Source organism: Crotalus tigris, unplaced genomic scaffold (assembly GCF_016545835.1).
Source record: "Crotalus tigris isolate CLP2741 ecotype Arizona unplaced genomic scaffold, ASM1654583v1 scf7180000024362.2655971311:6658466, whole genome shotgun sequence".
Taxonomy (NCBI): domain Eukaryota; kingdom Metazoa; phylum Chordata; class Lepidosauria; order Squamata; family Viperidae; genus Crotalus; species Crotalus tigris.
This window is the reverse complement of record NW_024100530.1, coordinates 5,595,602-5,620,149: the sequence shown is the minus strand read 5'-3', so window position 1 is coordinate 5,620,149 and position 24,548 is coordinate 5,595,602. Positions and strand designations below refer to the sequence as shown.

Here is a 24,548-nt window from a genome sequence, read left to right as displayed (position 1 = left end):
TGAACGTGGTGCTTTAACCCTCCTTTGGGATTGAAAGGAGCAGTTTAAGGGCGGGAAGGGGGGAAAAAAAATAAGAAAAGAGATTTGGAAGGGATGCTCTCGCTATTTGGGAAGAAAGGATGCTGCATGGAAGACGCCCCATTCCCCCCCCCCCGTACCTGGGAAGGAGGGGTTATGCGTTGTTTCTGTGCCCACGCAGGAGAGCTTTCACGGATGCTTCCCACGTGTACAGGTGTCCCGGGATAACCTAGGGGGCTTAGGGTTGGCACACTGCCAGAAGCCATGGTTTGTTGTGCAAGCTACAATGATTAGGCTTGCACAAAACATAAGCCAGGGTTTACAACCCTCCTTTGCGGGAGCCGGAGCTCACTCATGCAAAGTGGATTCATTGGGTTGAACGACTCATGGTTTATGGCGTAAGCCACCCTGAGCTAGGTTTGCATGACATTCTAAGGTTGCTTTTAACAAGAACTAAAAATAAAATAAAGTAATCCTCCTGCTTCCCTCAAAGCACCTAAAAGAAAGTTATCTGAGGTTGTCTGACAGACCAAGCCTGATTCTGGATGCTGAGCAAAAGGATGCAGGTATTTATGGATTTCTATGGAAACATCCTGTTACTGAATTTTGGAAGTGGGTTCACACCCTGGGTTAAGTCACCAGTGGACTTAACCCTAGAATACATTGCATTTGGTGAGGTTCAGACATTGCTGTGGGTTGTAGGCTTCCAGCCACGTGATGGCATAAACAGGGAGCTAAGAAAAAACTAAATCATCCTTAATAACATGTAGAAGAAATGCGATCTTCTGAATAACTCTGAACGCACTGCCCTAATTAAATTCCATTGTTCCATATGAAACATCCCTGCAATTGCCTTTTTTTTTTTCTCACTGATGCTGGGTTATTGTTGTTTTTCATGAAAAATCTCAGATGCAGGTATGGCTTAATCACCATGTATAAAATCCTAACATCTGCCGGAGTCTCAGAAAAGATACCTTGTTCTAATTTGTCTGATTTTTTTTTTTTTAAAAAAAGGCTGTCAAATAAACTAGAGCTTGCTAGAGGAAGTGATTCCAAAAGGCACTTTAAATTGTCTTTTTCTCAACTCTAGTTGCCTGGCTAAAAACCAGAAATGCTGCACATATGGATCTTTTCTGAGGTTGTTTCAGAAATAAACTCAGGGCAGGGAGATTGTGAGAAAAATGCTCCTAAAAATAGCATTTATTCTGTCTGCTCTTTTCTGTATGGTCCAAACTCAATATGGGTGTCACAACAGTAGAGTCAAAACTCTGCCTGTTTTGTATGTGCTGTGACCCATAGCTTCAATTCCATCATTGTAGCTGGTGGATTGGGTTGTTTTTTTTGACAGCCGTGTCAGGGAATTTCAAATTGGTTGACCATTTCAGTTGCATCAGAAGTATCTGAGCATTTTGGCATGGATCTGATGAGGTCTTCTCCAGTAGACCTCCATCCATCTTCCACCTAACAGGTTCCTTTGCTAGCAAAAAAAAAATGATGTTGCTGACAAAAGAATAACAACCCATCAAATCCTTTTCAGAAGCGATGTCTCCCAATTAAGCGGTGCTTAGTGTGGAAAATGGAATGTACTCCAGAGGAAAGTCATATGCCAGCAGACTCTCTCAAATTTGTGGGAAAAACAAAAAACGGAAAACAATTGAGAAACTTAACTCTGGAGAACACCAAGTGAACAAACAAATCCAATGTCTAAAAGTGGGTCCCCTCCATTTTTTAAAAAGCAGGATTTGACTTAATTTAATCTCCAAAGACTAAACAAGATTGGGCCTTGTAGTACTTAGATGGAAGAGACTAAGAAATTCTAAATCAGACTACTTATTTGTAGCCAAGGAAACAACATGGAAGTGTTCACAAAGTCACCCAAGAGTCAAGCTGGATTCAAGAGAAGCTTGGTTGGACTTCTCTTTCCATCTAATGCAGCTTGGATTTGGGGGGGGGGCTCTGAATTATGGAGAAGAAAAGCTGTTGAGAAGATGAGAACCTGCACTTCAGGTGGCTGGTCATCAACTTTGGAAAAGGATCATGGACCCTATGCTAAGCTGTAAAAAAAAATAGTTCCTAAAATCAATCATTCAATCAATATCTATCTATCATCTATCTATCTATCTATCTATCTATCTATCTATCTATCTATCTATCTATCTATCTATCTATCTACCTACCATCTATCTTTCTGGCTTGACACCATACAATACTCCCAATCAATAAGTCACATTACAGCTTAGCAAATTGTCAGTAATGAAAGAAGGCAAAGAAGTCCTTTTTTCCCATGAATCCCAGGGTGGAACTAAGTTCTGATTTACTTCTCTTGGTGGCTATCAGGCTAGTTCACAGATAATTGATTTTCAGTGAAACATGTCAGTTGAACAGACATTTAGAATTTTAAGCAGTACATAAAGTTTTTTTTAATGAAACTATTTGTTGTCTAAACCAGTAGTAGGAATCTGAGCTGCTAAGATAAAAAGTGATTTTCCATCTTTTTTTTTTGTCCCTCCAATCAAAACATCCAGTTTGCTCCCCCCCCACTTTCTGCTTATTTCAAAAAGAGAAAACGTGACATTCACCAAACGTTGCCCACCTAAATAATAAATCTTATTTCCCATCTGTTTTTTTAATCTAAATTATATTGTAGAAAATTGTCCTTAGACAAGGCTGCACTGAATAGTCACCTATACAGATTTTCTGAAGTCTACCTTAAATATAAAAATATAAAAGGCAAAAATTGCTTCCCTAGGATGGTGCTATTTTACTGGTGTTTTCTTCTCTAACTGTTGCTTCAATCTCTGTTTTTTGCTTTAATCTCAGGGGTAATAGCAGCCAATTTCAAATCACAAACAGTGGATGGGATGATACAATACCACTAGGAAATTAATTAGCTTGGCTGCATTGTGACATCACAAAAGCAGGTGAGGGAGAGCAAATTGAAAATACAGGAAAGAGTGGACATGCCAGCAATTCAACGTTTTTGTGAACATTGGAAAAAAACACAGCAATATGAATTAATTTGGCTCAGATGCATTCTTGAAATGAATATGCTTAAGGCTTAGGAATAAACAAGAATCCAACAGAAGAGAATATTGGTAGCTCGGGATTGAACTGTGGGGTTCAGATGTACCCCATTGCATACTTTATTTGCTTATTTTTGCCTGGTATTAGGAAGGTTTTTATGATATCAAAAGGAATTGCTGGACCATGTAATCTACAAAATGTACAGAAAGAATCAAGACTCTTGTTTATGGGGTCCTTTATGGTGGTGTCTAAACTTGGTTGTTTTCTTGCAGATGCTTCATTACCCAACCAGGTAACATCATCAAGGCTAGAAGGGAATGGGATCTGCCTTCTGTTTATGTACAAGGAATCAAGGAACCAGTTTCTACCCACATTGACAGGGCAAGCCCATTGTATGTAAACAGAGAGCAAACCTCACTGCCTTCTAGCACTGATAATGTTACCTAGTTGGGTAAGGAAACATCTGCAAGAAAACAACCAAGCTCAGAGACTGCCAAGGACCCAACAAACAAGAGTCTTGATTCTTCCTGTACATTTTGTTGATTACATGGTCCAGCAATTCCTTTTGATATCGTAAAAATATTCCTAATACCAGGCAAAAATAAGCAAATAAATAAAAGTATAGAACAGGGTACATCTGAACTATTTTAGTCTGTGGAGTCCCTGGTGCTCTCAAAGCTTGATTGTGAGCACCATCAGTGCTATTTTTGTCTGTTGTAGAATTTTGTCTGTTTATAGAATTGCGGAATTGTCCTGCTGGAAAGGATTATTTAAGCCGGCATCCTGTCGTCACTGCTGGAGTCCAATTGAAAGAATCTTGGAAAAATATCTACCTAGCATCTCCTGGAGCCCATCTAATCAAGGGTAACCTATCACCTTTTGAGGTAAGTGGTAGCCCCAGAGTTCTATTTCTCAAACTGGAGGATTTTGTATTTCCACTGGTGAAATTACAATCCCTTATCATTCATTTAAGCGATCTGTTCCCCAATGGCTTGTCTTCGTTTCGGAAAGTGAATCAGCAAAGGAGAGGCATGAAAACTTCTCTACGCCAATTTTCCATATCAAGCAATCTTGTCACTCAAAAAGCTTATTCACAATCTAAGATAATTGTTTTCCTTCTTCCCTCTTCTCTGCCAACTTCACTCAAAGCTCTTTCCCCCCTTCTCTCCAGAAGTCAGTATGAATCATGACTGTAATGAAGCAATTTTCTGTTTAGAGACTCTACCCAGAGCTGTATTTTCTTTTCCAACACACACATACACACAAAACATAATAATGTACTTTGGAGTGAAAACGGGTTCTCCTTTCAGTGGAAGAGATATACAACGCATTCACTCGCACACTCTGGTTTTCTAATTGCTCTCACTCCTTTTGAAGGAGAATTTGCTTTAGAAATTCTTTTAAAGGTAAACAGGGTTTAGGGGAAAAAATAATGTATACTGTTCTTGGATGCAATTTTAGGCTGCATTAACAGAGGGTTAGAATCAAGATCACATGAAGTGTTAATACCACTTTATAAGGCCTTGGTAAGGCCACACTAGGAATACTGCATCCAGTTTTGGTCACCACAATGTAAAAAAGATGTTGAGACTCTAGAAAGAGTACAGAGAAGAGCAACAAAGCTGATTAGGGGACTGGAGGCTAAAGCATATAAGGAAAGGCTGCTGGAATTGGGTATGTCTAGTTTAACGAAGAGAAGGACTGGTGGGGTGACATAAAGGCAGTGTTCCAATATCTCAGGAGTTGCCACAAAGAAGAGGGAGTCAAGCTATTCTCCTGAAGCCAGGACAAGAAGCAATGGATGGGAAGCAACCTAGAACTAAGGAGAAATTTCCTGACAGTTAGAACAATTAATCAGTGGAACGACTTGCCTCCAAAGTTGTGAATGCTCCAACACTTGAAGTTTTTAAGAAGAGATTGGACAGCCATTTGTCTGAAATGGTACAGGCTTTCCTGCCTGAGCAGGGGGTTGGACAAGAAGACCTCCAAGGTCCCTTCCAACTCCATTATTCTGTTCTTTTGCTTAGTGAGTTATCAGATTTTTCAGCGTACGATGATTCTCCATTTGCCTGCAGTCTCCTGGTCTTCTCACATCTTCATTCTCTTCCATTCTCAGGAGAGAAATTCCCAGGAATGGTGCTTCTGTTATCTCTAAGGAAGAGTTATGTCCTAGAAAACAATCTCTCTTTCCCTCAGGATAATGTAATTTCTCTGCCTACAAGCTGTGCCCAGCTTTGGTGCACAGTCTGGATAGGGCAAAAAAGATCCCTGGTTTACTTTAGTCCTGAGTTTAATTTTGGTGGGATTTTGCCAGAACTGTTGAGAGGGAATATTAAAAGCTCAGACTGGTATTGGGTTAAGAGAGAGAGTAAATTTTTTCTTCTTCCAAAGTGTTCATCTTGCAAATGATTTTGCCTCCCTCATTTCAAAACATAGAAGACACTATCGCTGATTTAACCAAGTCATTTTTCTGTTTTTCTGCTGTTGCCTGAGGTCTAAGCGTGACGGTGCAGATTGTGCATAAAGGGTTTAGGCAGGTTGGGTTTATACATTATTTATGTGTCCTCCTATAGATACTGGGAAAAAAGTCTCCCGTCATAATAGCTAACAAAACAGCACTCTACCCAAGGGGACAGTGTCCATAATAGTAAAATCAGCTCTGAGATGAAATTGGCACATGGAGATGCATCCACGTAGCTTTCTTGGCGACTGCACAGAAATAGCTTAATTCTAGGTTGCTTTTTTTTTTTTTTCAACATCCAGCCTAATCTGCAGTGTTGCTTAAATTCTTGGGCCATCTTGTTGGTCTTCCATGTACCTGCTAACAAAGTCCAATCTTCTTGAGTTTTTTATATCAGCCGAGAAGCTCTCTGAATTATAGAAGTATTTTTTTTTCCCAGTAGTTCTTAGTGGGCGAGAAATTCTCAAGCAGAGACCAATGTTCATTGAGCAATAAACAGTACAAAACAACAATAAAAATGGTCTTACGAGGAATATATATTACAGGGACACTTCTTGAAGGTTTCAGTCATTGAATTCTAAACACCAATCCTGGAATAATCCAGTTTTTTCCCCTTGGTATTATATTGACTTCAAAGTTCTAGGGAGATTGTAAGGTAGCTTGTAAAAGAGATGAAGGTAATAAACATAAGAGGAACATTTCTCTTCGCTGAACAGCGGGAAGCAATTGACTCTAAACCAAAATTTTATCTACTGGAGTCTCTGGTGCAACTTCGCTATAGAGAAATAAATGGTTTTATTTCTTGGATTCTATCAGTTCTGAAGTGTTTTGCCTTGTTTAGTATTCCTGAAACATATGGAGACGTAGTCCATTTGTTGCGATTCTTAACACTCACGCAGAAAATATGGCAAGTTTATTGGGGGTAAATCATTTGATTCTTCTGTGTATATATAAATTTAGTGTCTGGGAAATTTAAGCTCTCACTTGACATTACTGATCAATTTCATCTCTGACACAATCTTGCTGGCATTACTTTAACAGAGTTTTGTGTTTAGAGTGTGTGTGTGTGTGTGTGTGTGTGTGTGTATGTGTGCGTGCGCAAACGCATTAATCCTACAGAAGAAAATGGATTCAATATCCAAAGGACTCAGTTGCTAGTGCCCATTAAAATAATGTGCCCTTCAGCATGAGAAAAAGGATTGGGATGGATTATATAAAGTCTAGAGACTACACATTATTTTTAATTTTCTGTATCAGGAAAGAATTTTGCTTGTAACAGATTCAGCTTATTACTGAAACAGCCAGGCTTCAAGGCAATTATTTGAACTTGCTTTGTTCTTCATGTTGGGTGCGTCATTAGCATGCTTCCATTGGTTGTCTTTAATCGTCTAATGTCATTACATTTTTCTCTTTTTGCAGTTAAAAAAAAAAGAAAACCACGCAGAGTTTGATGTAAGAGTTTTGTGTCATTATCACTTACGTTGCATTTCAGGGTTTTAATGGAATATGTCAGCTCTGAAAGAAGGCTGAAAAACAGGAAGACTATGGCTATTGTATACGGAAAACACACACATGCCAAATAAATATGTGTATATGTGCAAATGTGAATATACTTACACAAACCCACATACACCGTTTGTTATAGCTTTTTTTACATTGCAACCTTGTAATGCAAAGCATCCATCACAACGTTGCACACAAATATGTAGTGAGTAAACTTTGTATCATGGTATCATAGTGCAGGTTTCATCACTGACAAAATTTGCTCGAGAAGTCTCTGTGCCCAGAACAAAGTAAAATAGGACAAAATGAAAAAAGAGAACCAGATTAGTTTAGTGGGGGAGGCACCAGTCTAGAAACTAGGAAACGGTGAGTTCTAGTCCCACTTTATTCATGAAAGCCAGATGGGTGACTTTTGCTCAAACACCAGGAGTCAGTGAGTTCTAGGCCCTCCTTACAGGCATAAAAGTGGGGCCAGTCACTCACTCTCAGCCCAGTCCACCTAACAAATTTGTTGTTGTGGGTAAGATCGGAAGAGGTGTGTTGGATATCTTCACCATCTTGAGTTGTTTGTAAAAATAAAGGAGAAATACAAATAAATAAGTAACAAGTAATAAAGAAGAAATATGAGCATATTGGCATAAGCCAAATAACACTTGGGCCCCAGTTAGATCAGAGCTGGGTCAAATCTGAAAGGATCATTTCTACAAGAAATAGTACAAAATTCGGCCATGCTCAGAGGAACATTTTGAATGTGTAACTGCATTCAAATCGATAGATAATGGGTCAGCTCTACTAGCCCATAACAGGGCAATATAAGCGACACACATGTCTTGGGAAAAATAAACAGTACAATAAAGAAGCATTAAATCTCAATTTATACTTTACCAAATATACAAGTCTGGACTTAAAGTCCTATGGAATATTACGGTACTTTCTAAGTCTACAGATGATAAAACTTTAAAGTGGAGTTTATTACACTAAGAAGAAAACCGAAAGACCAAAAGACTTCCTGGTCAGCAATAAGCCCAACTGAGCAGAGATTAACACCAGGATTAATACTGGACTAACAATCAAGCAGTGAACAATACCCCAATCAAGGATCTACCAATTCAGACAAATAAACAGTAAATAGCCTAATCAAGGAACCACCACGAACTCTCCCACAACGCAACGTTAACAGGGCAAGACGCTTGTATACAAACAAAGAACAAGACACTCTCCCTTCCAGCACTGATGAATTCCCTACATTGATGCCATCACTTGTATTTGTGATGACACGAACTGATGCACCACACACCTCTACCTGTAGCATGCATAAAATACACAGTTCTGGCTGAGGAGTTCTGGGAGTTGAAGTCCACAAGTCATAAAAGGGTCAAGTTTGAAGACCCCTGCTTTAGCATATACTGCAAAATAACTTGCATGTCTGCTGTCAGTTATCAGCATTTCCTGCTGGTAATGAAGTTCTTCCTTTGTCCTTTCTATCTCAACAATCTACCATAAACTCTGCCAACTGTAGTATGAAATGCATGCTGCCTAGTTCTCTAACATTAACGCGTGCATATTTGGATTACAGACAAGAAAGCCTCAAAGCTCAGTTCCTGGACTACATGCCCAGCTGAAGTTTTGTTGCTGGTAATGCATATCCATTTGTATGTGCATATATTCCCTAAAGATAAAAGTCTATTCAAATGTTATGAAATGCAATAATAATAATAATAATAATAATAATAATAATCTGGGAGTCTGTCAGGCTTCTTCAATAATTAATTTGAAACACAGAAGATGGAACTTTTGCAACAGTTTCCACATGAAATAAAATTAAGTGGATGGTGTTTTAGAGGGAAAAAATAATGTGGTCAGTAACGCTTTGCAAAATCACCAATTATGTTTTGACCTCATTCACTACATGGTTGTGTAGGGTATTAATTCCCCAACACTCATCTGACAAATGGCAGAGAATAAAATTTTTAGTCATGCCGTAAATTAAATGCTATGGCTTCCAAAAAAAAAGCCTCCCCCCCCAAGTAATTATCCCTCTTTTTGAAGCTAATTTGGAAAGTCTCCTTTGCAGATGGGAAGAAAACTCTCCCTTGTTTAAAGTAAATTTGCTTTAAAATGCTTAACTCAGTCCTTAAGTACCTCTACACCAAGTTCAGAATCATTATGGAAAACACTAACACACAGGAATCTTTATGGAAAACACTAAAATGGTAATCAAATCCACTGCCTGGGTTCTTCCCCAATATTAAAGATTGGCGGGCACCCAATGTCTCTGTTCCTTGCTTGCTAAAGGAGCATGCTGTACAATGTGATGGTTTAAGAGATGTAGTTGTCATGGCAACATCATGAAGGAAATATCACTGAGTCCACAACCAGACTAGAATCCTGCACATATTCTTCTACCCAAATCCAAAAGGTTAGCATAAGATGAGCATGAAAAAAACAACAGCCTGTAACACTTTCTCCAAACAGTGGTAATAAGCGTCAGTCCAGTGCTTTCATTTAATATAATGTTGAAAGAAAGTGGGGTTGATTACTTCCAGTATCACTATTTCCCAAGTCTTTAAGGTTCAGCTGAGACTACTTTCCCCTCTCTGATATATATGTTTTTTCCCTTTAATTTTTTTTTTAATTTTCTTAGGGTTTATATTACTGTTGTTTAATATTACAGCGACTAAAGACAGAAAAGTTACCCTTTCAAAGCTAAATCTGATCAAATTGTCTTTTTCAGTGCCTTAAAAACACAGAATTGCAATTAAGCTACCTTTTGGCTTGTTTATTAAGGCATATGAGGCCAGTGTTGAGCCTTACGTGCAAACTAGACTACTAGGGTTTGTGGTACAAACTGTGATTCAAAGCTTATTCCCTCGGAGTGGTATTGTTTCTATATTATTCTATGTATTATTCGTTTTTTATATTCATGCACCTTGTCAATGTAGCTTAATGCTATCAACGAATCAGGACAGAGATCTCAGTTTTAGTTAAAATGCGGCTTATTATAAGCAAAGATGGGCAATCTGTACTAATTAATTTTGAATTCCTTGGTTCCTAAAAAAAAAAAAAAAAAGAATAATGTGAATAATTTTTTGAAGTAATGGAGAGAATGTTAATAGCAATTTTACAATGAAAATCTCTTTTTTTGTGCAAAAGAATTAACATGTCCTATATAATTTCAAATCCATATCTGCAGGCAATACAATACTTTACTAGTGGATAATTTACATGTTTTACATTTCATCATCATCATCATCATCTGACTTGCACTGCGCTGCTTTCAGCTCTCTGTATAGAGACCCAGAATCACTTGCTGAGCGATAATAAAAATGGAAGAAATAAATAGAAAATATTATTATTGAATTACACATTCTATTTTTAAAATGTTATTCAAAACAAAATGCAGCTCCATAGCAACATGCAACGAAGGTCACTGGAACACGATTTCATTTATAACGTAGCAGGCAAAAAAAAAAAAAAAAAAAGAGGGTCAAATAGACTGCAACAGAAAAAAAATGTTAAAAGCAGCAAAGTGTAAATAATTCAAAGCACAGAGAGAAGAGTCTATAACTGTTCACAACAGATAAAATGTTCTTTACCTGCTCAAGCAAATAAAATGCATTAAATAAATAAAAATATGTTAAGCAAATAATAATGTATTAACCCAGTGCCTTAAAACTAACAGTGCAGAATTGATGTTGAGAGAACTTGGCAGTTTAAGTTGCCATTCTGTCATTTTAAAATCCCAACATACTGTTTACTCCGGGGTATTATCGGAAATGACTAAAGTCTGCCTTTTTAATTTCCCATGTTCTGGAAGAAGGGTGGGCTGACAGGATCACAATTTGCCCAGGACCCTCCAGAAACTTATAACGCTATCTTGCACTTTTATACTGTACCATACTCATACCATTAAAACTTCATCTGTCTGAAAAATGTGTCTCCCTCTCATCTTTCAATAATGTGCCCCGGAAGTCTCCTGTGGCCCTTCATTGGGTGATGAGCCCCTATCGCTTTCCATTCCAAGAATAAAAACAGGACTTGCAAATTGTTACAGAAGTGAGATGGGACAACTCAGAAAATAAATTAAAAAAAAAAAAAACATTCATAGTGTTAGGAACATATAACTGTCCTTCGAAGTCCCTCCTACCCAATCAACTCTAACCTTTTTTGGAATAGAAGGGTTTAACGCAGTGGTTCTCAACCTGTGGGTCGGGACCCCATTTGGGGTCGAACGACCATTTCACGGGGGTCGCCAAACAACGCAGTCCGCCATTTTTTCCCCCCTTTTCCTTAGCTGTGCTCCTCCCTTTTATTCTATTGGGTTTTGAAAGCCAATACAATAGACTCTCTTGAATAGAGTCTAATTCTATTGGCTTTCAAAAGCCAATAGGAATTGTCCAGGCTGTCTCTGCCCTGCTGAGCCCACCAAAAGTCCCATTCTGCAAACGGTGCTGCACCAGTTGAGTAGTCCTCGACATACGACTGGTTGAGTAGTCCTCGACTTACGACCAGTTGGGGGGTTGTGGCATTAAAAAGGTTGAGAACCACTGGTTTAACGTGACTTAATAACCAGCTGGAGGCAGGGGACACACACATGCACCAATAGAAGACAATATTTATAGCTCAGGGTTGAACTATAGAGTCCTTGCTGCTGCCTTGAGTTTGTTTGCTTTCTTTCAGAAGTTTCATTATCCAGCCAGGTAGCATCATCAGGTAACATCGTGCGCATTGATGATGTTACCTGGTTGGGTAATGAAACATTTGCAAGGAAACAAGCAAGCTCAGGTAGCACTACAGACCCCGCACATTTTTACGCGTGACAGATCGGTAGAATCCGCTCAAGAAATAATTTTTTTACAAGGCGATGCTCCAAGCATTTGAAGAGGAGAAACACAATGCACTGTCACTTCAATCTTATTTCAACTCCAGCCAAGTTCATTAATTTGTGCACTTCCCAAAGCTAATCCTAACATTAGTCAGGTAGAAGCAAACCCAAGCCAAAAGAAAATTAAATACATGCAAAACACATCAAACTATGTTTCCTCTGGTCCACATTAATCTGGCCATTGCTGATAATAGTCTTTTGCATCAAGGGGGGGTACGCATTCTTGTAATCTTGGTCCACTTCTAAAATAAGTCCTTTTTTCTTTCAGAACACCAAATCAGAAGATTGACTTCCAGAAAATCTCCAGAATTCCGTGGAGGAGAGGAACATAGAATATAGAAAAATAAGGCTAAAAGGGACCTCTTTGCTCAAGCAGGAGATCCTAACCCAGGGGTCTTCAAACTTGGCCCTTTTATGACTTGTGGACTTTAACTCCAGAATTCCTCAGCCAGGCACATGTGAGGATTTCTGGGAGTTGAGGTTCACAAGTCATAAAAGGGCCAAGTTTGAAGACCCCTGCCCTATACCATTCTGGACAAATGGCTGTCTAATCTTTTCTTGAAAACCTCCAGTGATGGACACCCACAAAACAGTAGGTTCTTCAGATTTCTAATCTATATTTCCAAGCACATTGTTTTAGTTTTCTTACAATTCTTACTATTTTTATTAGACAGAAACAAAACGAAAATAACCAACTTCTCCTCGCCACAATAGTTTTATCTTCTGAATTGGGAAGCCACTGAAAGTTAGTTGAGGGGGAACAAGGTTCAATGTCTTCACCAGGCTCCACTTGTGGGCTTCCTGGAAACATCTGCATTGGCCAACTGTGAAAAACAGGATGCTGGATTAGACAGGTGGATGTTTGATCTGCCCAGCAGGACACATCTTCTATTTTTATGTACATTAGAAACTGTATAACAATTAGAAACAGCAAGGAAGAGACATCCTACATTCCAAAGAGACAGTGGCAACATTTCAACCCACAAGCACGTATTTCTAAACTAGTGATTAGTAGGCACCATTTCAGGTGCTGTTTGTGGTTCCACAACTAGTTTTGTGACACACCTTCTTTGGTGGCCCTTATATCATGGAATATAATACACACGGAGCCTCAGAAGGCATCTTCCATTCTTGAATTGATAAAGAACTATCCTTTTCCAGTTGGATAGAGATTGCTTCATGCATTTTTTCTTGCATCTCTAATTGACTATTAATTTTAGTATGTATGTATGTATGTATGTATGTATGTATGTATGTATATATATATATATGTATATATGTATGTATGTATGTGTATGTGTATGTGTATATATATATATGGTTTGGTTTTAGCTGCTCTGTGAGATCCAGCGTGGTTAAAACCAGGATTGTTTTAATAAATGTTGCAAATTAAAAAAAAAAAAACCTAGATTGGAGAACGTATTTTCATCAAGGTAAGCTAAAGACTCACCAGTCTTGCTGGATTCAGAAATCACAATAAACCTGTGTTGTTTTAAACATAGTTGAATGAACAAGATACCATAGCTCAGATGTCTGAAGTTTGCATCTAAGGCTTTGGGAGGTCACCTTTAGCCTTAGCAGAATGGCATTCCGTAAACCAGTTGCATTTACACTTCTGACATAATGATCCATTTCTTTCCTAGATGACAGTCAACATTTCATGCTATAAAATACATTCATTGAACAATTATGCTTCATTAAGTTCTTTTTAAAGGCATTTTTATATAATGCGCCTGTAGACCTTATGGTTCCTCCAACATGCCGCTTGCTTTTTCATAGCTCCATTTGTATTCCTCAACCCCTACCCTTCCCAGGACTGGCTATTTGACTTTGTTCCAGCTACCTAGTGTGGGCTGTACTAACCAAGAAAGCTGCTGGACACAGAATTTTGCAGCCCAGATTTACTAGCCTCAGAGCGTGCTCTTAGACTAGAGCAGAGGTAGGCAACCTTGGCTCTTTTATGACTCGTGGACTTCAACTCCCAGAAAGAATCAATTCTACTGCTTCCCTGGGATCTAATTTATATTAATAATTTCAAATTCACGTGATACGGTGGGGGATAGAAACATCTGTCAATTCACACTTTAAATCAGGGAACCTGGAAGAAGTGCATATCCGAATGCTGCTATCATATTTATGAAAAACCTGAGGTCAAAAAGCGATGCCTCTTACTTAATTCAAAGACTTTTTTTTTTTTAATGCCAAGATGTTCCTGTTATTTCTCACAAAATGAGAGCAATACAGTGCCTGGTGCTATTTTTTTTTCCCCCTCCTCTTCCAGGAAAAGCAAAACCAAACCTTTCCAAACAGTGGGACTTGCTCCATGGGTAGAGGTTTTACATTTTAATTTCTCAGCCAAACCAAATTACTATGGCAACAACTTTGGTAGACAAGAGACGTAATTACAATAGTTAAATCCTACTCCGTCTGCAGGTTCCTATATGAACCTTCCCTCATTCTCTCCAGCCCCTACCTGGATGTTTGCTTCTTTTTTATAATTCAGTTTTCGAACAAAAACACTCTTTTCCCTCACATATTTTCTCAACTCCTGGAGGGATTTCCCCCCCCCCACTTCATTTTTTTAGGCTCTTGGCATAACCTGTAACTGGAAAAATAGTATGGGTGCAGGTGGAATTAAGGAGGCTGACGTACATTTACAACAGTATTCTTTAAAAAAAAAAAAGGTTGGACTTGAGACCCTGTCCATCTCCTAGGTTTTGGTGAACGTTAGGATAAATTGTGGTTTTTACAACCAAAAATGGTTTAAATCTTACTGGCAGACGCTTCCTAACAAGGGTAAGCCTGTAAACGATGCTTAAGACAGATTACTAGTAGTTAGGCTGAACTTTCTGGTGCTCCCTCACTTATACTGTTGAGAAGCACTTACTCTAACCTGCTACAAAATTCTCTCTTGTCCCCAGCCTTACGAAAATTGGAAAGGAAGATGCTTCAAATTTATTTGGTGGCCAAACAAGGCAACTAAAAAAGCCAGAATTTTAAAACTTCGCCACCATTCATGTGCCAGTAAAATTTCAGAAGCAGCTGTCTTTCAACCTTGAATGGACATTAAGTTTTAGATGCTCCGTTCCTGAAGGAAAAGAAGCTAAATTTCTAGATTGAAAAAAGGGCTAGAAGAAAAATGCAAGAGAAGGCAACAACCACATGCTAAGGGTTCTAAATAAAATCAATATAAGTAGCTACGCTACTGATTACTTCCTGGAGCTTTTAAAACTGGCAGTTCTGTAATATCAGAGGCATAACCAAGAAACACCTGCTTCCGGACTTAATAAACAGAAATGTGAGTTGTGTAATAGAGTATCTTGCGATGAACATACCACATCCATCAGCTATGATTCCGATATCGCTATGAAAAAAATATAGAACAATTACGACTGCAATGCTTTAAGTGAAAGAGTGCCTTAATACAAGGCCATACATACCTAAAATATCTGACCCATGTGAATGATTAATTCTGCAGCATCACTGACCAAGCCAAATCCCTAGAGAAATGGTGAAGTTTATTTTTTTCTCTCTTACCTACGCAGTAGGAGGTAACATCATTAGAAAGCATTTTAATATTTTTTTTATTCTTAATTTCAAGAAAGGTACATTGAATAGTAACAGTAACAACATCATTAACAAACCAAAAATCGGTGGTTAAAAGTACAGATGCTGTAGACAGTAAGTAGGTAAACTCCACCAAGAGACTTCCACCTGTGCAACTCAGATTGTGCACATGTTCTGTTTCTCAAATATTGCCTTTTTATCCTATAGTGACCTATTAAAGAGGCCAGTAGGTATCTGTATATGGCAGGACCGGATGCGTCATGCCAAAACTACACCCACCCCAGCTCCAGCAATGGGGAAAAAGTCGTGATACGTCGTGACACGTCATGTGACGTGGCTAGTTGGACACCCCTGGTATATGATTACACAGGAGAATATTTTTAAATCTAGTAAAAATGAATTTTATGCGTATAAAATGTGCAAAACCTTTTGCACTGGTAGTGTGATCCTATAAAGATTTACCTCAGTAGTCCCACCATATGATCTCTATTGGCATTTTGATTTTTGGGGGGGAGGGGAGATAAAATGCCAAGCATTAGAGACTGTGGCACAAAATGGCACATTTTAAAATTTTAATTAAACACCTTCATATCTCAGCTGAATGTGGCAAAAACAGATTCCTGCGATTATATACTAACATGATTTGCAAATAGAAAGTAACCAAATTATTTCAGCTAAAACAGGATCATAGCTTCAAGAGTTTCAATGACATGGGGGGGGGGAACCAATTATTACCTGTCAAAGTTTGCTTTTTATACTATTGTAGCGCATCATCAAGTATTTCTCAACTGAAGAATTCAAATTATCCAGGTCAAATTCAACTTCAAATGTCGGTTTCTCCTCATAAATGGCAACAGCAACAAAGACTGCAAAACGTGCAGTCAATCCCCACACGGTAAATGACATCTGATGCTCTGGGTCATTGTATTCAAAGAAATGCATCAAATATGGAACGTGTCCATTTCTTTGTAAAGGCACAACACTGTATTTCCTGGGATGTATAAAATATTCCAGTGGCACTGAGAACACATGACTGACTTCTTCTGGATTTGGTTGGGCTTGAAAAGTGTCTTCTATGAGGGCTACAACTGGAGTTACGATAGAATGAGTCTAAAAGGAAGAAAAGTAAAGTTATAGTTAAACGGTAATGTTTCCAATGAAGAACTCTTCCAATTCTCTTTAATCGTATTACTAAATAAATTTGGGGGAGGGGATCTCTAGGGTCTTACTAAATGCAAATGTCATGGTTCTGACTCAACTAAGCAAACATCTTCAAGACCAGGAGTCTTCAAACTTGGCGCTTTTATGACTTGTGGACTTCAACTCCAAGAATTCCTCAGCCAGGCACGCTGGCTGAGGAATTCTGAGAGTTGAAGTCTACAAGTCATAAAAGCCCCAAGTTTGAAGACTCCCTGGTCAAGACATTCCAATCTCTTAATGCAAAATTTTATTGAGCACACCAATTTGGCACATTATGAAAACAAAACCAGCTTTGGCCAGACCCCTCTCAGATGCACATAGTAAAAGCATTGAATTCTCCCTCCTTCCTCTGGGTCAGGTCATGTTGCCCAATCAAGTGGAAAAATATTATTATGAGAAAGCATCTCTCGGTCTGATGTAACGTCCTTGAATCTCATGGTCTGGCTTCTTAATCTTTGAAGTCTGCATACCAAACTGATCCCCTCCCCTCCCAGAGATTGTTGGCACGTTGAGAAGCAGTAACTGTTGCAGCAGGGAGAAAAAACTTCAAAACTTGACAGTGAACGAGGGACCATAAAAAATATAGTCTTCAGTTTTACAATTATGAATGGAATCTCAATGTTTTTGAAGACAACTAGGGACAAGCCTTGTACTACCTAAACGTATATTAAGTAACACGAAGGACGTATACAGTTCATAACTCTGGTTTGAGGTGTGAAACAAGCTTCCATTGTGGAAGATTTATTTCTGAAAACTACTGTAACCCAATATTGGGAATGGCATTGGATGGCGGTCAATGGAGCATTCCAGAATTCCCAGGTCAATTAATTTTGCACATCCCAATTTGTTATGTTGTTTTGGACTGCTCATTATGATGGACCCCCCCCCAAAGTACTTATAATCTGATTCCAAAGTTCCAATGGCTGCCACCCACTTCCCCGCAGTGATGTGATTGCATTTCGGCTACTTCGCAACCGGCCCACATTTATGGCTGTTTCCAGTGTCCTGTGGTCATGTGACTCCAATTTCTGATGTTTTAATGGGCATCTGCTTCCAATTTTCAGCAAAATATCCCCTAATGATTGCTTAACAACTGCCGATTCAATTTAGCAATCCTGATGACTCACTTAATAACTGCCACACACACAAACAAAAAGGTTAAATCAGGTTGGTCACATGATGAGCCCTTTACAACTTTCACAACTTACAACTGTAATGGGGAGAGACGATCTGCATTCCTTATAATTATAAAACTTAAAACAGAGTTCATTCTTTGAAAAGTACTTTATGTATCTAAAAAGATTGTTCCTGGATGACCATAGGATTTTCCAACTCTCACCTTAAAGGAAGCAACCTGGGGGAAGACACCTGTGGTTCCCTCAAGCAGCAGCTGAATACTTCAGATGCTACCACTGACGAGGTCCTGATCGTGGCCATTGCATTGATATTCATCAATGCAACCTACAGGACAGGAGCAAGCCTTCCCGGCAATTTGTAACGTAGACTTTTTTGGGAATTGGTGGAGGGCAGAGTTTAAATATTTGAGTCCTAAGTCACTAAAGGACACATAGATTCATGTCAATGCTGTCAATACAATGCCAAAGATCTTTTTTACGAGGCAACTGGACTTTCTTGTTTTTCTTTGAAGACGTTTTGCTTCTCATCCAAGAAGCTTCTTCAGCTCTGAAAACATCTTCAACGAAAAACAAGCAAGTCCAGTTGCCTCATAAAAAAAAACATCTTTGGGATAACTATGACTTGGATGACTGAGAAACTCTATAGACTGTAGATACAATGGATTAAGTCTGTTGTCATTTTAATTAGTGGCTGCCGATAGTTTTATCCTCCCACAAATTTGTTGTATCCCTTTTTAAGGCACATTCAAAATAACCTACAGCTTCTTTGAACTATTTCAGACCCTGGACTGCAAGGTGATCAAACCGGTCAGTCCTAGAGGAGATCAACCCTGACTGCTCTTTAGAAGGCCAGATCCTGAAGTTGAAACTCAAGTACTTTGGCCACCAAATGAGAAGGAAGGACTCACTGGAGAAGAGCCTAATGCTGGGAAAGATGGAGGGCAAGAGAAGAAGGGGACGACAGAGAAGGAGGTGGCTGGACGGAGTCACTGAAGCAGTAGGCGTGAGCTTAAATGGACTTCAGAAGATGGTAGAGGACAGGAAGATATGGACAAACATTGTCCATGGGGTCGGGATGGGTCGGACATGACTTCGCAACCAACAACATGTACCTACTTTATCTATTCCAGGAACAAGTCTACAGATGACTTCCACCTGTTCAGGAAGAAGACCCACTTCTTCTTTAGCTTCTCGAAGAGCTGTGGCAACTTCATCTGTGTCTGCTGGATCACTTCTACCTCCTGGAAAGCAAACGTCTCCTGGAGATGTTCTCAACTGGAATTAGAACATTAAAATGGTCGGTTGGGGAAGTCAGTCAGATGTTTGGACTGGATACGGCATTTTTATTTACCTATCAAATACTTTTCAAGAACCTGGGATAGGCCGATGTTATTGTTTGCTATGTAATTGAAGTTTCATTGAATTTCTTCATCCAATGTTAAATCCACAGTCATGTTCTCCCAGTTTGACATTTCTCAGTTTATGCTGTGCTTATAAGTTGGCTAATAATAATGGCTTTCGGGATTGATCATAAAGAGCAAAGTCAAGAAATACTTTAATTTAATTTAATTGAACGCTTAAATAAAACATTTAATTTAATTGCAAACTAGGGCCTAACAGAGCTGCAACGAAAGCTTTGAAAAGGATATTGCAAATGCTATGATATGTATAAAATTTAAAAAAAAGATTAGTATTCTTTAGGCAATGCTTTTTCCTGTGACAGTCTATGGATAATAATAATAATAATAATAATGTTGGAAGGGACCTTGGAGGTCATCAAGTCCAACCCCCTGCTCAGGCAGGTAACCCTATACAATTTTGGACAAGTGGCTGTCCAGTCTCTTGTTAAAGACTTCCAGTGTTGGAGCATTCACAGCTTCTGGAGGCAGATTGTTCCACTGGTTAATTGTTCTAACTGTCAGGAAATTTCTCCTTAGTTCTAGGTTATGAAAGTTGGATTTGGAAGAAGCATAACAGGAAAGAACACCAACATGTTTCTACACTGGTACTGGAGAAGACACTTGGACAGCCAGGAAAACAAACAAATTGATCACACACAAAAATCCAGTTGGCGTCACAAGATAACAAGATCTCTGGCTTCCAATTATAATATCATGCCAAGATGGGAGTTCTCTTAAGAAGTCCATAATGCCAGTTTAAGACTAGCTGGGCTTATAAAATCCTAGCTTAGATCAAGAACTAGTCAAAGTTAAGAGTCACTGAAATCAATGGGCTCAGCAAACTAAATTTAGCAACTTCTATGCATAAATCCTGTGGGGTTTCATAGCACTCATTTCCACTTTAAATATAAACTCGAGTCTCACACAGGGAGGACAAAGATCCAAATATTAGGTCAGTTGTTCTGTGCAATCTCTTGATCTTCTTCTTTATTTCCATTTTTATTCAAAATCAATACCATCAATATAGGAACTTAGCAAGCACAAACATGAACCAGACAGACTTTTGTAACTTCTGAATTCAGTTCTAAGGGAGTTATTGTGAGATAACAACTGGGTGCGGGGCATAAGTGGTTTCACATTGCAAAACCACGTTGTTATAATAATAAACATGCACAATATACACATGTCCCAAACAAAGCCAAGATGCTCAACTAAACAAAAAAGTAGGGGCCAAATGGATGAAAAGAAGAAATCACCAAGTAACTGTTAAAGCACTTGCATCGTGAAAGATGAAATCTCTCCTAAGATTATTTTCAATAAAATGCATTATACAAAAACCATGAGAAAAATCATATTTTCTACACTCAGATAATTCAGCAGAAATGTTTCTGAAAATCAAAGATGTGGGTCCATTAGAAAGAATAATCTGAATTAAAGTATTAGTATTTATTTAATTGCATTATTCATCAACTATGGCAGATAGGCGTAGAGATATGTGTATGAATGTGTGCCTGTCTGATTGCATTTGTTCTGTCTTGACTTGTTTACTACATCCTTAACTACTTACACCAAATTACCTCTGATTCAGGTTAATTACAAAGCATTTAAAATCTAACAAGGCAGACCACAATTATTATAGAAAAGGGAAGACAGAGAAAAGTTTTTTTTCCCCCTCTAAGCTTCAGAAAAAATAAGCTATTCCTCCAGCTCATGGAGATTTAAAGAAGCAACTTGCTTTAGCAAACATATTTAACACCTTTACCTGGACTACTGCTACTGCTAAAGTTTCTTGCTATTTTGGCTGCCGGTGACAGATGAAAAACACCCAAGGGAAATCAAGATGTAAACATTCTCCTGTCCTCAGATATTCCAACTTTCAAATTTATTGCATCAAAATTTCAATTAATGGCTGTAAGAAAAGAAGGGCAGTGCTGTATTGGATGGACTGATTATTAGTAGGGGAAAAACAGAAGAGATTGTGATGTAAAAGGAAAAGTGAACACTGTTGGGAGAATAAATGTAGGTTTAAGTTTAAGTACAGGTAGTCCTTGACTTACACCAGTTCATTTAGTGACTGTTTGAAGTTACGGCAGAACCCCAAAAAGTAAGTTGTGATCATTTTTCACACTTACCACCATTGCAGCAACCCCAGGGTCACGTGATCAAAATTCAGACACCAACTCATACTTACGATAATTGCAGTGCCCTGGGGTCATGTGATCACCTTTTGTGACCTTCTGGCAAGCAAAGTCAATGGGGAAGCTGGATTCATTTAACAACCGTGTTAGTAACTTAATAACTGCAGTATTTCACTTAACTGTGCAAGAAAGATCATAAAATGGGGCCGAATTCACTTAACAACTGTCTGGCTTAACAAAGGAAATTTGGGGGTCAACTTTGGTTGTAAATCAAGGATTACCTGTATAAGGAAGTTTAAACAGAGAGTGTGTTCCTCCCTCAAAAGGAGACACTATCAGTGTTAGCTCTACTTATCCAGACTGAATATATTTCTATACGTCTGTCCTCTCCTTTTATTTTAGTTTTTTTTTTATTTCATATGCTTCTAAAATATTCACCAAATTAACAGTGAAATTAGTTTTGGCTTTCATATTTACATACCTTCATTGATCTAACAGTGAAAAGAAGACACAGCTTTCCATCTTTGACCATCAATGGAATAAGAACTGAAGCTTTTGGTAATTGAATGTTGGAAAATCTGTCTCCAATGTCAAGCTTCCTTAATTGCAGCTTTGCCTTTTCTTTTATGCTCATTCTAGAATAAATAAAAAGAGCAAAACCTTTATTAGAAACAAATCAATCAGAAATGTCACTCCGCGATAATGAGAACTTTGCAAAAAGAAACACGAAAAATGATATTGTCAAATAGATTGCTTTTACTGCAAACACAGAGACATATAGGGGTCCTTAAAAGTTGGAGAACCCTTTTGAATTTTCAATATTTCTGAATAGACATGACCTAAAAAGCATGATTTGTTCTCCACACAAAAAGTAAAAATAGACAAAGAACCTAATTAAATAAATGAGTAGAAAACATTATAATTTCATTTATTTATCAAGAAAAATAATCCAAAGCTATAACTTGCAATGAAACAGGACAATATTGGTGATAATGGAATAAAACTGTTGCAATGCAGTAAGATTTATTATAAAAAAGGAATATGAATCAGACACATGATACTGAACAGTATGACCTTTGCTTTATGAGAAAAAAGCATGGCTGTGATAGTTTTACAGCTTAGTTTAATAATGAAATATTTCTGCAATCTTACTGGATGACGTATCATTTAGATTAATAAATGTAAAATAATTGCCACAGCTGATTCCACAGAGTATCAGAGGAGGGAAAAAAAGATTGTTACTTGAATTATAATAAGCCAGTTAAAGATGCTGAAAAAAGGATTATTTTCCAGAATTGCACACAGGGCCACGTTTGCATCCTTATACACTCCAAAGCAATTTTATGGAATTAGGTACAGTTCTTGAAGGCCAGTATATAAATTTACAAAACCGTTCGAATTTAAACAGCCCCAATTCTCATGGAGAACTACAAATACATACATGGAGTCTCATTCAGTCACTTAATAATAGTCCTTATTATCCTCTACTTGCATTTTACACTTAGAATTGTGTATAGTGTTTAATCTTAGCAATGGCCTGCCTTGAATAAAGTACCACTTAATTTTGAGTTAGGATTATTACATTCTTCAGTAAGAGTTTTAGCATAGACTAATGACCTTGTGCTGTGCTGTCTAATGCTAACAGTGCAGAATCAGCGTTTTACAAAATAAGTGCTAACTTTCATCAAAAGCTGAAGTCTTGACTAAAAGGGGATTATTGTCTATCCCAAAATTGGTTTGGGGGATTATCTGAGGCTGAAAAATCCTCCATTTCAGCAGTTTAGGCTGCAGGAAAAGAAAATCTCATTTACTTAGCAATAAACTATTAAAACTTATTGGATCTTAGGCTATTCTGTTAATGGTGTGTTAGATTTTAATACCACTTTTGAAAATATTTATATATTACCTATGTACTGTATATTTCTACGTGATACATATATGTATGTGCAATTTCATGGACCTAAAAAGCAGCATTAGTACTCTATGTGTAAATGTTCAATTGCTAATGTCTTTCCTTCTTCCATTTAAAAAAAAACAAACAACTTGCTCTGATGTTACCAAATTGTGTCAAGTGGCTAAACCAGAATACAAATATGTATCCTGCTCATCTTTTTTCCTTGCTTGCAGGTTTTTTCTCTCTCCTCCTTTCAAACAACCAATTTCTTTTTTTTAAAGAATCAGGAAAACTCTGCTCTTAGAGTCCTGATGTTAGCACGGACAATATTGAAAATATTTCATATTTAATATAACACTTATGTTAAATATTTTAATATTTTATCAGCTCCATTTCCAAAGGAAGAAAAAATAAATAAAAAATATAGCCTTTATGTACCGGCTTAAAGAAAACTCTCTCTCTCTCTCTCTCTCTCTCTGTATGTGTGTGTCTGTGTGATGTCTGTCTCTGTAAACCAGGGGTAGGCAATCTTGGCTTTTATGACTCGTGGACTTCAACTCCCAGAATTCCTGAGCCAGCAATGCTGGCTCAGGAATTCTGGGAGTTGAAGTCCACGAGTCACAAAAGAGCCAAGGTTGCCTATCACTATCCCTGGTGTAAACAAATAAAACATAACATATAAACACAATTGCTAGTTTCTACAGCACACTCGCCCCGCGAGGCCCCCTCCAAGGGAGCCGGGACTCCATAACCCGTAGTCCACAAAGTAGGAACCCCCGCCAACGGGCGGCGGGTATGGATTCATGGTTACCTGCCCGGCTCGCCATCCGCAGCCGCCATCTTTACCATCGGCCACCAGGTCGCCTTTCCTACCTTGCGCGCCTATTCGCTCTGTTGACGTGGATTGACAGCCCCTGCCCCCGCCCTTGCCGCTCCTCCGCCACCGCTATTGGATGGTTGGCTGAGAGGCGGGATCGAAAGGGAACCGGCGGCGAATCGGGAGAGGCTGTCGTCCAGGCCAGGGCTTGGGAGTGCAAGCTGGATGAGCCGGTGAAGCTGGTTCTGAATGAAGCAACGCTCGCTTTGTGCAAGGCTGCAGCAGAGTCAAATCTGAAACGGAAAATCGATTTGTTTTTATGCATTAATTCAAAGCCCTAAAAGAGATTGAGAGTGTGTTAGCAAAAATCTTGTCCCAGCCTGGTGCTCTCCAGGGATGTTGGATCTGTGCAGGACTATCTGGGCGAAGGGGTGATTTTTAGATTGATGTATCTAGAGGGCCACTGCAATCTGCTAAGAGCATGGCAGATTGATATGTTCTTCCA

The 24,548-nt window shown here is 38.5% G+C and overlaps 1 protein-coding gene across 5 annotated transcripts; it reads right to left on the bottom strand.

Annotated features, from left to right (window-relative positions):
* Window positions 1-12,348: 12,348 nt before the first annotated feature.
* Window positions 12,349-24,130, bottom strand: NUDT7 (nudix hydrolase 7). 5 transcript variants are annotated; one of them, XR_005554796.1, is made up of 6 exons: window positions 24,038-24,130; window positions 21,814-21,967; window positions 18,911-19,069; window positions 16,194-16,568; window positions 13,342-15,391; window positions 12,349-12,715 (listed from the first exon to the last, which is right to left on the bottom strand). XR_005554796.1 is itself a non-coding variant. In XM_039327581.1 (5 exons), exons 1-4 carry the CDS (start codon window positions 24,073-24,075, stop codon window positions 16,197-16,199), a joined length of 723 nt encoding a protein of 240 aa, XP_039183515.1. In that variant the 5' UTR covers window positions 24,076-24,130; the 3' UTR covers window positions 12,349-15,391; window positions 16,194-16,196. The 5 variants fall into 5 exon arrangements, 2 of the variants coding, with proteins under 2 accessions (XP_039183515.1, XP_039183516.1); XR_005554794.1 differs by having other exon boundaries at window positions 12,349-13,530; window positions 15,332-15,391; XR_005554797.1 differs by having other exon boundaries at window positions 15,332-15,391.
* Window positions 24,131-24,548: the final 418 nt, after the last annotated feature.